The sequence below is a fragment of the Neophocaena asiaeorientalis genome, unplaced genomic scaffold (assembly GCF_003031525.2).
Source record: "Neophocaena asiaeorientalis asiaeorientalis breed wild unplaced genomic scaffold, Neophocaena_asiaeorientalis_V1.1 scaffold240, whole genome shotgun sequence".
NCBI classification, from domain to species: domain Eukaryota; kingdom Metazoa; phylum Chordata; class Mammalia; order Artiodactyla; family Phocoenidae; genus Neophocaena; species Neophocaena asiaeorientalis.
In genome coordinates this window covers 409331-425741 of record NW_020185331.1, presented here as the reverse complement: position 1 = coordinate 425741, position 16411 = coordinate 409331, and the positions used below count along the sequence as shown (strand labels likewise).

Genomic DNA, 16411 nt, shown 5'->3' with positions numbered 1-16411 from the left:
CTGTTTTTTTTTTTTTTTTTTTTGCGGTATGCGGGCCTCTCACTGCTGTGGCCTCTCCTGCCGCGGAGCACAGGCTCTGGACGCGCAGGCCCAGTGGCCATGGCCCATGGGCTCAGCCGCTCCGCGGCACGCGGGATCCTCCCGGACCAGGGCACGAACCTCCGCCCCCCGCGTCGGCCAGCGGACTCCCAACCACTGTGCCACCAGGGAAGCCCTCTAGTACTGGTTTTAATCTTCTTCAGTTTTGCTCTCCACATGGCCCCCACTCATATGTGAGCCTTAGTCATGACGTAAAGGTCAAGAGTAGTGTCTGAAAGTAACATTCAGAGAGCCATTGGGCTTTTCTCCCAGTTTGACCATTTCTTTTTGCACCTAGACTTCTTTTTCCATTCTTTGAGATTCTCTGAGTACAACCAGGATCCATCTTCCTGAGCCTCAGTAATATTACAGCACTTTAACATTATAAGTTATTAAGGCAGAAATTATTTTAAATTTGAACAAATGTCTTTTCTTGATATTTTGAAACCCTTTTAATACCTTTAAGTTTGTAGTGAGGGAACTTACGACTGTAATTGTAAATTTTTACCTATTTTATGTATTTTAATTTCATTCTGAATTATTTTCTTTTCTCTCAACATATATATGTATATAGGATAGAGACCTAGGAGATGAGTATGGATGGAAGCAGGTGCATGGAGATGTATTTAGACCATCAAGTCACCCGCTGATATTTTCCTCTCTCATTGGTTCTGGATGTCAGATATTTGCTGTGTCTCTCATTGTTATTATTGTTGCAATGATAGAAGATTTGTATACAGAGTAAGTTCATGTGCTTAACTTTATTACTTTTTTGTTGTTCTTGAATAGTTTTAATAATTGGAACCTTTAAGTCAATCATAATTAAATACTTGCTGATTTCAATTATCTTAGAATTTAAATAGCCTAAATATCATTATTGCAAATAAATAATGAGCAGTATTCTTTAGCTGTAAGTATATTTTTCTGTTATATCCTAAAATTATTAACCTTACTGAACATTTTGGTTGGTTATAAAGGTTATATTCCATTAGAGGTATGAGCAGAATTAGTTACAAATCAGAGTTGTTTGACAAAGTGAATAGGCACTTTTTTGAAATCTAAAGATCCAGTTAGATCTTTATAAGAAACGCACAAGGATTACACATTTACTGAGTTAGTACTTCACATCTGCCTCCAAAACTTGTAGACTCTACAAACAGAAGAAGGCATTGTAAATAACAGTAAAAAGAGTGGTGGAAAAGGCACATGAGTTTAGAAAAATAATCGAATGACTTCTTATCCTATCTTTACATGGTTTTCTGGTACATTTTTTCTTTGAAAACAGAACCAGTTGCAAGAAATTCTTTTTTTTGATAAATTCATTTATTTTTGGATGCGTTGGGTCTTTGTTGCTGCATGCGGCTTTCTCTAGTTGCAGCGAGTGGGGGCTACCCTTCATTGCGGTGCGTGGGCTTCTCACTGCAGTGGCTTCTCTTGTTGCAGAGCATGGACTCTAGGCACGTGGGCTTCAGTAGTTGTGGCAGACGGGCTCAGTAGTTGTGGCTCGCGGGCTCTAGAGTACAGGCTCAGTAGTTGTGGTGCATGGGCTGAATTGCTCCATGACATGTGAGATCTTCCCAGACCAGGGCTCGAACCCGTGCCCCCTGCATTGGCAGGTGGATTCTTAACCACTGCACCACCAGAGAAGTCCTGCAAGAAATTCTTGATGTGAGGCCTTTGGATCATAAGAAAAGGTTGTACATTCACCAAGATCTCAAGTCCCTATTTAGTAGCACTATAACCTTGTGCTCAGGGAACCATGACCTCAGCAAAGCAAACATGCTCTGAGCCTGGGGTATAGACGCCACCCCATTAAGTCCTCAGTCAGAATGACACTTGTCCCCAGTTACATCTCGTACCTCTGTTTCAGTTCATGATGCCTTCTTGCTTAAATATGCTTGGCATTTGGTGGACAAGCAGTAAATTGTTTTGCTGAAAGCATAGCTCTTTAGTTGTATATTAAATATTTAACTATATTAACTTGCTGTTTTTTCCACTGGACAGTAAGCTCCTTGAGAGCAAGGACTGGGTCTTATCTTTGCATTCTGAGAGTACCTCAAGAACTTCGTATATGCAGGGTACTCAATCAGTGCTTGTTGAACTGCAGTGGATGTGTATTAATCAACAAAGTTATTTCTCTGTAGTTTCTGTCATATTTCTTTAATATAACCTTTGTAATTTATTTACCGCATGAACCTTAAAATAATTGGCCAAAACCTAAACTTCAGTGTTCTGGTAGGTAGTTCTTATTTTAGGATATAATATATTTCAAATGAAATCCCAAATTCAAGAAAAGCATTTCAAATCTTTCAAGAAGTCATGCTTTACATTAAATACTGGATTAACTGCATCACTACGGAATTGACACTGACTGTATACTCACAGTCTTTTTTTTTTCTTGAATTTTATTTATTTTTTATACAGCACTTTCTTATTAGTTACCCATTTTATACATGTTAGTGTGTATATATTAATCCCAGTCTCCCAATTCAGCCCACCACCATCACCACCCCCCGCCACTTTACCCCCTTGGTGTCCAGAAGTTTGTTCTCTACATCTGTGTCTCTATTTCTGCCCTGCAAACTGGTTCATCTGTGCCATTTTTCTAGGTTCCACATATATGTGTTAATATACGATATTTGTTGTTCTCTTTCTGACTTACTTCACTCTGTATGACAGTCTCTAGATCCATCCATGTCTCTACGAATGACCCCATTTTGTTCCTTTTTGTGGCTGAGTAATATTCCATTGTATATATGTACCACATCTTCTTTATCCATTCGTCTGTCAGTGGGCATTTAGGTTGCTTCCATGACCTGGCTATTGTAAATAGTGCTGCAATGAACATTGGGCACAAAAATTCGTTTTGAATTACGGTTTTCTCTGGGTATATGCCCAGTAGTGGGATTGCTGGGTCATATGGTATTTCTATTTTTAGTTTTTTAAGGAGCCACCATACTGTTCTCAATAGTGGCTGTATCAATTTACATTCCCACCGACAGTGCAAGAGGGTTCCCTTTCCTCCACACCCTCTCCAGCATTTGTTGTTTGTAGATTTTCTGATGATGCCCATTCTAACTGGTGTGAGGTGATACCTCATTGTAGTTTTGATTTGCATTTCTCTAATGATTAGTGATGTTGAGCAGCTTTTCATGTGCTTCTTGGCCATCTGTATGTCTTCTTTGGAGTAGTCACAGTCTTATAAGTTAGTAGTGGGTAACCTCTCCTAGAATCCAAGTTTTTGCTTTGTTCCTTCTGAAACGTTAGGGTTACAGCGTTGGCAATTCATTTTTTAATTCCAAAGCTGTTCTGCTTATAGACCTTCAGCTTTTAGAAATAAGAAACCACATCTAATAGATGGTATTAGTAGGCAAGTCATGCATTGTTATTTTAGCCTGTCATTATTATTGATAGTTGTTCTACGTAGAGCTTATTTGAAGTGAACATACTTAATCATTTACATGGTAAGTACTACAGCTGTGAGTATTATTATGATATCAGTATTATTATGATATGATATCAGTATTATTATGATATCAAAATGACTAACATTATTGAGGTTCCGTGTTAGGAGCTTTATGCTCATTAGCTCATTCAATCCTCACGTCAGCCCCGTAAAGGGACTATTTTTATCTGCATCCCACAGATGAGAAGAGTAAAGCTCAGGGACGTTAAGTAATTTGAGTAAGATCACATAGCTATTAGTAAAGGGTGTTAGTAAGCTGGGATTTGAACCTAGGCACTCTTACTCTAGAATGTGTCTCTTAATTTTCTGGACTGTAGAAATGAAGATAGAGATAGTAAAAATACAAAGCGGTGAGAAAATGAAAAACTTGCACATAAAATTTGTAAGACTCACTCCAGAGTAGGAATCTAAAGGATTCTAGAGGATAAAAAGCAGATAATGTAACATGTGAAAATTACTTTGCTCAATGATGGTCATAGCAATCAGGGAAGAAAAAAATATTTAGATAGGTAGAGGATCAACATCAATGCAGGGATGCAGGTTAGTGTGATATTAGCCCTTGAGAAGGCATATGGTGTTTGAGAAGGTATGGGTAAGTCTGGTAGAATGCAGCTGCTGTGCTGAAACTTGCTTTGCAGTGGTGAGATGGCAAGTGTAGGTGAAGCAGCTACTTAGATATCACCCTCTTCCCCTGACCCCCAGTCCTGGAGAGATGAACAAGGAGGACAGTTCCCCACTTCAGCAGATTTTTTCAGTGTAGATGAAAATGGTCTATTTTGGGTGTAAAATACCCACAAAATATTTATGAACAAAGAGGTGTAAGGGTATGTCTGATTTTTAAAACTGTAACTTATATACTCACACTTCCATTTAGTGGAAATGTCCCTGGGGACTACAAACTTAACCTGCTGGTAGTCATTGTGGACTCTCAGTCACATGAGCAGCGTTTTTGAACTCTCTGTCAGTGGTCACACACCCAGTTATAAACAGAATGGATCAATTTGTTAATGATAGTCTGGAAGAAATAAGTTAGTACCTGCAGTGTTTAATTGGATACTTGAAAAAACAAATCTGGTTTTAATTAATTAATTATTTATTTAATTTTTAACATCTTTATTGGAGTATAATTGCTTTACAATGGTGTGTTAGTTTCTGCTTTATAACATAGTGATTGAAGTGGGTCAAAAAGGATCTTGCTGTGATTTATGTCATAGAGTGTTCTGCCGATGTTTTCCTCTAAGAGTTTTATACTGTCTGGCCTTACGTTTAGGTCTTTAATCCATTTTGAGTTTATTTTTGTGTATGGTGTTAGGGAGTGTTCTAATTTCATTCTTTTACATGTAGCTGTCCAGTTTTCCCAGCACCACTTATTGAAGAGGCTGTCTTTTCTCCATTGTATATTCATGTCTCCTTTATCAAAAATAAGGTGACCTTATGGGTGTGAGTTTATCTCTGGGCTTTCTATCCTGTTCCATTGATCTATATTTCTGTTTTGGGTCTGTACCATACTGTCTTGATGACTGTAGCTTTGTAGTATAGTCTGAAGTCCGGGAGCCTGATTCCTCCAGCTCCGTTTTTCTTTGGCTATTCGGGGTTTTTTGTGTTTCCATACAAATTGTGAACTTTTTTGTTCTAGTTCTCTGAAAAATGCCATTGGTAGTTTGATAGAGATTGCATTGAATCTGTAGATTGCTTTGGGTAATATAGTCATTTTCACAATGTTGATTCTTCCAATCCAAGAACATGGTATATCTCTCCATCTATTTGTATCATCTTTAATTTCTTTCACCAGTGTCTAATAGTTTTCTGCATACAGCTCTTTTGTCTCCTTAAGTAGGTTTATTCCTAGGTATTTTATTCTTTTTGTTGCAATGGCAAATGGGAGTGTTTCCTTAATTTCTCTTTGAGAGTTTTCATCCTTATTGTGTAGGAGTGCAGGAGATTTCTGTGTGTTAATTTTGTATCCTGCTTCTTTACCAAATTCATTGATTAGCTCTAGTAGTTTTCTGGTAGCATCTTTAGGATTCTCTATGTATAGTATCATGTCATCTGCAAACGGTGACAACCTTACTTCTTCTTTTCTGATTTGGATTCCTTTTATTTCTTTTTCTTCTCTGATTGCTGTGGCTAAAACTTCCAAAACTATGTTGAATAACAGTGGTGAGAGTGGACAGCCTTGTCTTGTTCCTGATCTTAGAGGAAATGGTTTCAGTTTTTCATCATTGAGAATGATGTTGGCTGTGGGCAAATCTGGTTTTTAAACTGATTGATTTTGAGAGACCCACAGTCTTCTAAACATGGGAATGACAGACTTTTATATTATGCGACACTTGTATTTAGCTATATGTTGGTGTAATTAAACATTGCAGTGTTTTAACTTATGTATCTTCTTTAAGAAGTGGAACATAATTGTTTGAATGGAAGAGTGGTACATGTTTCAAGGCTGTATGATTCCTTTGTAGGTGGACAATTGAATGGAATAATAATTATTATCCAGAAGGTGGTTAATTTTTGAAAGTTGTGTATCCTTCCAGTGCACACATTAGTGTGATACTCTTGTAAATTCTATTTAAAATAGTATTCTTTATCTCAGACTGACAAGGTTATATTTTCTGTCTATAGTCTTTTACCTTCCTAGTTGTGGTGAGTTTCAGAAATGATCTTTATTTTTAGTGAGTTAAGTACATTTCTTTATTATGGTAAATGATACTGTCATTTTATCATTTTAATATTTCTGTTTGCAATTAGGCATTTAAAATATTTTGTCCAGTTTTATTTAATAGGAGAGTTGGTCTGAATTGCTTAGATATTATTGGAAGAGGAGGTTAGAAATTGTTGATCTGAGTTAATGTTGATTTGTGGACCTATGGATTTTAAAAAACGTTTTTAACAGTGTAAAGGAAACTAAATAGGAAAAGTCTCAGTATTATACCATTTAAAGTAATAGCAATAATATAGGTTATAGTACTTCCATTTTATTTCTATCAGCAGGCAAGAATCTCCAGCAGTTAAATTATAAAAGGAATATTCTAATGATTTTTCTTAACAGATGAATATCCTTTTCCATATGATGTGATTGGTTCACAGGGTTGCAAAACAGTTTTAGTGCCAGCTTCTAATATGTTTGCCAAAGAAATGTGAAATATTTGTTTAGAATATTATGAAATTTAACTTCAAATTTAAAAAGAATGAGGATCAGTCTGTTATTATTTAAATGCAATTTTAACTAGAAATTCTTTCACTAGGCGACCTTTTGAGGTCCTTTGTAGTCCAGAAGGATACTTTTGTGTTCCTGCTAAATTTATTTTTGAAATTAAACTAATGTTAATGTGATAGACTATATGATATTTTCTTTAAATCGTTGGTTTTAGTTTATCATATGTGTTGTTTTGCCTTTTTAGGAGGGGGTCAATGCTCAGTACAGCCATATTTGTCTATGCTGCTACATCTCCAGTGAATGGTTATTTTGGAGGAAGTCTGTATGCTAGACAAGGAGGTAATTTATGAGTTACTGCTTTGTATTTTTAATTATAGATGTTAATATTACACTGTGAGGTATATGGAATTTAAAATGTGCAGTACAGCCATTGTAAAGTCCTTTGTTATCCCGTTTCACATGATCTCCACCATACCTATTATATGTTCTAATTTGCTTTTATGGAATGCTTGCATTTTATTTCCTAAAATTATGAGTAATGAATAGATTTCTCCATTGTCCACTGTGAATTAGCCCTGAGGAACATGTAGGAGAGAGTGTATTTAAGTTATTGATACTATTTTGCTTTCAGGTGCCTAGTTCCCTAGTAGTGCTCCATGGGATGTTTCCACATAGAATATATAGCTTCATAGCCGAATGTAAAGGCATGTTTCATGGTTTATGGATAAATGTCTGGACAGTGAAGGAGCATAGGAAGGAAATCTGTTTACTTCTGTTGACTCTTAAATACTTATCAAAGGACATGCACAAAGATTTTCTGTCACAATCTTTTGCTAAGAGAGCTTCATCTTGAATACCCCCTTGCTTCTTTACTATTGTGACCTGGAATTGACGGGGTATACATGGATGATATGAGGACACTGCTCCTTGCTGTTTCTTTCTGTGATGGCATTCAGGGTTTTTAAGTTCCTTTTTTTCCCCTGTAATTGTTTGGAGTCAGAAACGTGCTAAAAGTAGTAGATTAGCATATTTTAGTTTATGAATGACGGGTTGTTGAAAGACATTAAAATTATATTCCTAAGGATAGAGATTTCTTAATGTGATTTTCCCAGCCCATCCTAAGCAGTGTCGTCATTAGGGAATCCTGCCTTCTTTTAGTAGATTAGACATATTGTCTATAGGAGCTCAGAGCATTTAAAATTCCCTCAGGATATCCTGGTTTACCATGGTTTTTTAAAAAGTTGGTCCTACCAGACTTAATGTGGTGTATACCTTCAGCAGAGATAGTTCTCTGGATTGCCTGAGGGAGTATCATTGCAGATTCCTGACTATTTTAGTTAGCTGTTCAGTTTCTCTGTTCTACGTCTAGATATGGGAAGTGAGTCTTAGCACACAGGTCTACCATCCTGAGGAAATAAGGATGCCTAAGGTAACTCCTACTTTGAATTTAACCTGAAAACTAGTTAGGCTAAGAATTGTACAGTTTATGACCTCCAAAAAAGTCTCCACAGCAGAAACAGATTACTCAAAACAGGAAATTTATTCATCCTTGGACATAAATTTGCTTTTAGTCCAATTGCAAGTTAAGAACACCCAATCAAACTTTACTATACTTATTCTTGAAAGTTGACAGAGTTCAGACCTAAGCCTAGGAGTATCAGATCTTACCAGGAATAATCTAAAGGTTATTTTCTGATTGACAGTGCCCTGAGGAGGTCTGATCATGTCCTGATATTTTGTCTGAGCGATCCCTAAAACCAGGTGAATATAGAGGTCAGCCCAGAGAATCAAGGATTCTTCAGGTTATCTCAGGATCTGGACTACAGTGGAGCTCAAAGACTTCATACTGTCCTCAGTGCACTGGATAGTGCTCCAGACCCAATTTAAAGACCAGAGTCTCCAAGGGTGTTGGGGAACAGTAGGAAGCACAATGCAGATGCCTGGGCCACTGATTGTACCCAGTGGAACGTACGTGGGATTCTTTTTGACTGTTGGAGGGAAAGGGAGAAAGAGAGAGTTGAATATAGCTGAATATAGAATTTATTAACCCGTGTCTGAATCTGAGAAGATAATGGAAAGTGCAGGAAAAGAGAATGCTAGGAAAGAGTTGGAATTTAATAAGAGAAATAATCATTTTAATTAGTTCTTACCCTTTTTGCTTTGTTCAAATGCTGAGTATTAGTTTAGAAAGGAGGGGTTCTTGAAACATACCTGAGAAAGAAATTAAATAGAGGCAAAAGTTCAGAATCAAGGAGTTTTTCTGCAAGAATGTCAAGATCTGGGGTAGTAATTCTAAGAGACAGATGATTGAAAAGAACTTTATATAGAAGAAAATAAAAATTAGGATATTGCTAGTTCTTCCTGTAGCACTTTCTGTTTGGGTCCTGTTGCTTATGGTTGTGGGGCTGAGCTTTAATAGTGATCCCATGTTAAATCTTTACATTACGTTCCTGAGCAGCATGAAGATGTGTCCCGGAGGTGTGCTTGCTCATGCGCTCTGCTGGGCTAGAAAGCTAGCTCCTGTTGTGCTTCTGGTCATTATGAACTTGATTAAAAAATTTTTGATTACATAGTTTAAAAATTCTTTCCTTGGGTTATTTAAATAATAGATTCTCAGTAAATAGAATTTTGGCAATACAAAGAGGTTCAAAGAAATAGTAAAACTTATAAATATTTAGTTCTAATTGCTGAGAGGAAGCTCATGCAACACATTCTATTGATTTTTCCTTTTGAAACATAGAAATGAATTTAAATATATGTTTATAATCATAGAGCTAAGAGTAAATTTAGGGAACGTTCACCCAGGGATTTTTAAACTTTTGTTTGTTTAAAGCAGTGTAACCCTCTTTTCAAATGAGAGCATATATGAAACTACAATGTGTGAAACTGTTGAAAATGAACTTGTTCTGTTGAAGCAGGGCTGGAGGACCTGGGCCCTTCCTTTACTGGTGACTTCATGGGCACCTCTTAGAAGCTCCAGAACTCCAAGTAACACCTAGGTGTTCAAAAACACCTTTATAGGCCAACTTGTAGCCCAGAAAGATTGAGTGGTTTACCAACGTTCACAGCGGTTCAGTGGCAGAATCAGGACGAAACACCAGAATATTTTACCATAATTCATTGCTCTTTTCCAGTACACCCACATCAAAAGCGTGTTTCCACTAGACATACTTGAATAGTTGGACTGGTCTTTATTAGCTGTTGTTTTGAAACAGCTATTAGGATGTCAAATTTAAGTTCTTTACATTAGAATTTTAGATAATTTGGTACTAAATAACCACCTTTTAAACATTAATATATGTCTGTCTGTCAACCTAGCTCTCTGATTATTATAGTTTCCCTTTTCTTTCAGGAAGGAGATGGATAAAGCAGATGTTCATTGGTGCATTCCTCATCCCAGCTATGGTGTGTGGCACTGCCTTCTTCATCAATTTTATAGCCATTTATTACCATGCTTCGAGAGCCATTCCTTTTGGAACAATGGTGAGTTGCTTGCATCTTACCTTTAAACTGAAAGAGTGTAAGCATTCTCTAATGTGAGGCCTGCTGTCTCTCCAGAGAACCTCTTAACTAGGAGTTCTTTCTGCTATTTGCAGCCAGTCCCTACCCAGTCCTGGAAAGTTAGGTAAAGAACATTTTTTCTTGATTCTGTCAACCAATAAAGTGAAAGAACAGCTAGGGATAAACTGGTGAGTATATTTTAGAAGAATGATGACACACAAGCAACATGGGTGTTTTAATGTGGTAGGTGAGTGCAGTGGTAGGAAGTGAAGACTCTCCATAACATTTTTTTTTTGGTAGTAGTGTACTATTTTTAGAACCTTATGAAAGCATCTGTATTAACATTGATAATATATGTGCTATAGATATTAAAATCCTATCTCATATCTTACCTGTTATCACAGAGTTTGAAATGTTTTAGATTATTTAAATATATTAAAGCTAAAGCACAGAAATACTGGCGCTTTACACAGTTAACTCACAGTCTTCAGATTCTTCCTGTTGTCTTTTTACTAGAAACAACTTTAGGCCTGGAGTAGACTTTAGTCTTAATGTACACTTTGCAAACTTGCGCACATATGTACATATATGTATGCGAGTTGGAAGGTGGTTACTGCTTTTCAGAGAGGCAATTAACTTGGTTAAGGTCATACAGATAGTTAATGGCAGAACTGTAACTGGAACCCATATCTCCATCTGAATTTTAATCGTTTTGGCTTCCTTTCTATCGTATGAGAGTTATTGAATGGTTTCACAGAAATTCCAGATGATTGGTTGTTTTACAGTCCAGGTTTTTCAAAGACACCTTGCATATATATTTTTACTAAGTCTTTAATATTTTTTATTTAGGAATATTTTGCAGATTGCTTCAAAATTGAAAGCTTTTGTTTGTTTTTTGTTTTTGCAAGGCAAAGTAACTGATAAAGGTTAGGAAAGGGTAGAGTAATTAATTACATTCATTAATTAACTGGAAAAGAATTTGCTTCATAGTAGTTCCAGGCCATCAGGAAGTATATAGAGAGATTCAAGTTACTTCTTAAAGATGATCTACTGAATTAATTACTTTCATAATGTTTTAAAAATTAAAATTCTGGTTCTGTTATAATTTTTATCATAAAGTTTTGAATTTGATGTGGTGAAAATTATATGCTTTGTTTCACTAAAATTATAAATTTTACCACTGTGTAAATGGGGTTTTAAATGTTAATATTCACTGTAACTTGCCTTTAGATAATTTAATAATTACTAATTATTCAAATACAATATCATACTCTCTGCTGAGCCAGAGATGGTTTGTAAAATTGATCTTTGGCGTATAAAAGACTGGCTGTTGGTGCTTATCAGCCTCCTACAATGTCATTGTCTTAATTTGCATTCTAATTTATAATGAGGGAGTGCTGAGTGAAGGGCATTCCGCTGCCCTCAAGGTTTAATCAGGTGTGTGGTCTAACATTTTTTGCCTCTTTTTAAGAGTATCATAACTTGTTTAGAACATGAAATTTAGGAATTGTTGTGAATGTTTGACCTAGTTGTCCATTAAGTGTTTTAACTACTTAAACTTATATTTTAAGTTATTTGACTTGTTGACATTATGAAGGAAATGGTTATATATTCTCACAAACTCCATGGTTCTCAACCATGGGTACACATTAGAGTCACTGGGGAGTTTAAAAAATTCAATGCCCAGGGCTTCATCCTATGCCAATTTATCTGTCCTGCTTTAAACCCAGTCTCTACTATTTACCTGATTCTGGTTCCCAGCATCTGAGGATGGATCTGTCAGCTGAAAAGCTCCCAGACCACATGTGTCTGAGAAGCTGGTTCTCCTACTAAAATAGCCTAGTTTGAAAATCAGAGTCTTCAGATACTCTTATATGCTCTTCCTGAGGCCTTAGCTCATTCTGTCCCCCATTCCTTTGATCTCTTGGACATTGAGCCTTTTCTCTGGTGATCTTAGCTCTGGTTCTGTTTTCTCGGAGATTCCACAATTGAAGGCTTAATCCAGCTGTAGTCATAGTGACTTCAGCCTCTGTCTTGCCCTACAGAGGCACCAGAACAATGGAGATTTTGCCCACTTGGGATCTGGAGTCTTGTCAGAATACTGCTTTTGTCCCCAGGACTAGCCCAAGATAAGATTGAAAATGGATGAAATTTGTCTCTGGACCCCAAATTCTCTGCTCATGTGTACCTGATTATACATAAAAAGCCATTAAATCCATGCCAGATTAAACTTGTTGAATAATAGTCAATCTTAGCAGGTTAATAAAGGTAAAAGAAACATAAGTAGAGGGTGGTGGTAGTAATCTCAGCTAATGTCTAGTGTGCCACGCTTAAGGCATGGTTCCTAGAGAGTATTACAAAACAATGTAAGAGAGCATTTAAATGAAATTTGGGGTCAAAGACTGTTCAGAGATGAACATACCTGTTTCTGAAGTTGGTGTGTTCTGGCAGAGGTACTATACAGAGAGTCAGAGAGAGTGTACTTCAAATTAAATTGTATCTGGTAAGGTAAAACCTTTTTCCTTTGGAATTTGTTCAGAAATGATTTAGGTGTTATACCCAGAGTTTTTGGTCCTATGAGAGTTTCTTGGGAATGAGGAAGGGTTTGCCAGGATATTCTGAAAAAAACATTTTAGGCATCAAGTCTTTTGTGGGTTGTAAACCTCAGATTCTTAATTTAATGTTATTGGAGGCTTTCAAAGGACAAAGAACCAAGTTGCAGAGTTTTAAACTCAGAGGCAAGGGAGCATAGAAACTAATAAACTTTCTAATCTAAATATTATTCAGTTCCGAACGCACTGATAAATCCTTGACTTATCATACTTTATGGTTTTGTCTCTTAATGGGTAGAATAGTTGATGGAGAAGTAACAGGGGTCATGAGCCATGTAATATGTGTCATCTTGAGGTTTGTTTTAGCTTGGGAGGGGAATCATCAGAAATAGGCCCGAGGTTTTAGGAAATCAGATTTCACAAATATTTAGAGAAATGCTCTCTCATGACCCAAGTCTTGGGCCATAACTGGGCAAATGGCTTGAGAATTTGAGGTTTTCAAAAATGAAATTCATGGGGACTTCCCTGGTGGTCCAGTGGTTAAGACTGCGCTTCCACTGCATGGGGCGCAGGTTCAACCCCTGATCAGGGAACTACGATCCTGCATGCCGTGTGGCGTAACGCCCCCCCTACAAAAAAAAAGAAATTCATGATATATAATCAGAAATTAACACAATGAGGAAAAAATGGAGACAAAGAGTAATGGATACATGCTATTTTGTGATCTCTCAAAGGTTGTGAGAAGAGTACAGTATACCTAAGTATGAAAGAATACTAAGGTCTATAAAAATAGTGTTAGAAAACCTCCATTTCCTAACCTGAACTCTTGACAAGTGCTAAGGCTAACAAAAGGATTTTGTAAAAATATTTTGATAGCAAGACCAAAGGCTCATTACATGGGATCAGTGATGTAACAGAGTAAAAGAAGAATCGCTCTATCTCATTCTTTCTCTTTTTATTTTTCATCAAATAAAATAACCTTCAAACAAGAAAAGACAAGAGGAAATAATCCCTGATAAGAGGGAAGTGAAGCCTTAGATAAGGGGATTGATTGTACAGGAGTACCCAGCTGCCTTAGTAAGTTTAGTTGCTCATATAACTGATCTTTTAGAGATACTGAGAGATCATGATGATAAGTAATGCTTGAATAACTGTGTAAGACAGAGGCAAATTGTTTTTCTAGAAGGAAAATGAAGAAAGTGGATTCTCCCTTACAAAACACAGTGAACTTGATGTTGATGAGGCACAAGATTTTAGAATGTGTTATTAAAATTTACTTTTTAAATCACAGGAAGTAATGAACATTAGGAGCTGTTATGGATTCATTAAAACAAAAATGCCAGGGCTTCCCTGGTGGCGCAGTGGTTGAGAGTCTGCCTGCCGATGTAGGGGACACGGGTTCGTGCCCCGGTCCGGGAAGATCCCACATGCCTCGGAGCGGCTGGGCCCGTGAGCCATGGCCGCTGAGCCTACGCATCCGGAGCCTGTGCTCCGCAACGAGAGAGGCCACAACAGTGAGAGGCCCACATACCGCAAAAAAAAAAAAAAAAAAAAAAAAAAAAAAAAAACAAAAATGCCAGAACAACTTCAGTTCCTCTCTTTGGTAGGTTTTAGCAAGACTAGAAGAACAAAGAGTATAAATAAAGTATTATATCTTGTTGGACAAGATGGAGAAATGTGGGTAGAATAGTACAGTCAGGTAAACATGTAAATAATTATAGAATTAAAGTATTGGTATGATATTACCCATAATATGTCACATACTACCTTTTAGTAGAACATGACAGATATTCTTGACTTTGACCTATTCAAATCATTGTTGATGACATATAAAGGCACAGTGATCTGATGATTAAATTGAACAAGGACATGAGATGGGTGTGGGGCAGGGACTAGTAATATGGAATGATGAAGACAGCATCTAAAATGATCTCAACTGACTGAAGTGATGTGCCATATCTAACAAGATGAGTTATAGTAAGGACGGGTACATTTGCAAATGTAAAGTACATTGTACTTTACAAAACACTTTCACACCCCTTGTCTCACCTGGTTTTCAGAAGAACTCAAAGAGATAGAGATAGTGGTATGCATTATCCCGCTTTTACCAAGCAAAAAACTAGGATTCAGTTTTTCAGTTAAAGTCACATTTTCTTTGTTGTGGTACTGGTGGTGGTGATGATCTGTTTTAGTTTTTTTTTCTTTTTTTCCTTTCTGCCCCGAATTCAGATTTATGCCGAGAGCAGTGAATGAAGAATGTTTTATGCCTTTTTTTGGTCTGTATGTTTTTACAGCTGTATTGAGGTATAATTAACATATGATAAATTGTATCTATTTAAAGTGTGGCAAGCTTTGATATATGTATATATTTGGGAAACAGTCACCACAATTTTAAAAAGTCCAGAAATTTTGTTATATACCTTTGTAATTTATCCCTTTTTCCTCCTCCTTCCTTCCCTCTTTCTTTTTTTAATCTATTTATCTATTTATTTATTTATTTATTTTTGGCTGTGTTGGGTCTTCGTTGCTGCGTGTGGGCTTTCTCTGATTGCTGCAAGCAGGGGCTGCTCTTTGTTGCGGTGCGCAGGCTTCTCATTGCGGTGGCTTCTCTTTGTTGCGGAGCACGGGCTCTAGGCGCGTGGACTTTGGTAGTTGTGGCACGTGGGCTCAGTAGTTGTGGCGTGCAGGCTCAGTAGTTGTGGTGCACGGGTGTAGTTGCTCTGTGGCATGTGGGATCTTCCCGGACCAGGGCTTGAACCCGTGTCCCTTGCATTGGCAGGCGGATTCTTAACCACTGTGCCACCAGGGAAGTCCCTCTCTTTCTTTCTTTCCTTTTTCTTTTTTTTACTTTAAAATTTTTCTTTTTCCCTTCCCTTTTTCATTCTCAGGTAACCACCGGTCTGCTCTCTGTCATCTTAGATTAGTTTGCATTACCTAGAATTTCATATAAGTAGACTCACACAGTGTATGATCTTTTTTTGGTCTTTTTTCACTCAGAAAATTATTTTAAAAATCTCTTGATGTTGTTGCATATATTAATAATTTTGTTCCTTTGTATTGCTCAGTAGTATTTTATTGTAAGGGAAGTACCACAGTTTGTTTATCCACTTACCCAGTAATGAACTTTTGAATTGTTTTCAGTTTTTGGCTATTACATACAAATCAAGCTGCTGTGAGTATTCATATGTAAATCTTTGTGTGGACATATTTTTTGATTCTCTTGGATAAATAACTACAGTGGAATGACTGAGTCATATTATAGCTTAACTTTTCAAGAAACTATCAAACTTTCCCAAAGTGGTTTTGCCATTTTACATTCCCACTAGCATTGTATTTATAAGAGTTCCAGTTGCTTCACATTATCTCCAGTACTTGATATGGTCAGTCTTTTTAATTTTAGCCATTATAGTGGAAGTGTAGTGTTGTCTCATTGTGGTTTAAATTTGCATTTCCCTAATGACTAATGTTGAAGATATTTTTGTGTACTTATTTGCCATCCATATATATTCTTTAATGAATGTTTAAATCTTTTGCTTATTTTTTATAGCTTGTCTTGTTGAATGGTAAGAGTTCTTTCTATATTGTAGATACTAGTCCTTTGTCTTATATGTAGCTTGCAAGTATATTCTCCCATTTTGTGGCCTGTCTTTTCATTCT

General features: G+C 36.8%; 1 protein-coding gene across 1 annotated transcript in view; it reads left to right on the top strand.

Moving 5' to 3' along the window:
- TM9SF3 (transmembrane 9 superfamily member 3) overlaps positions 1-16411 on the top strand; it is a 62153-nt gene that overhangs the window by 19967 nt on the left and 25775 nt on the right. The window contains exons 6-8 of the mRNA XM_024734967.1: positions 653-819; positions 6946-7040; positions 10054-10184. Coding sequence (XP_024590735.1) covers positions 653-819; positions 6946-7040; positions 10054-10184 — 393 coding nt within the window. The remainder of the gene's footprint in view (positions 1-652; positions 820-6945; positions 7041-10053; positions 10185-16411) is intronic.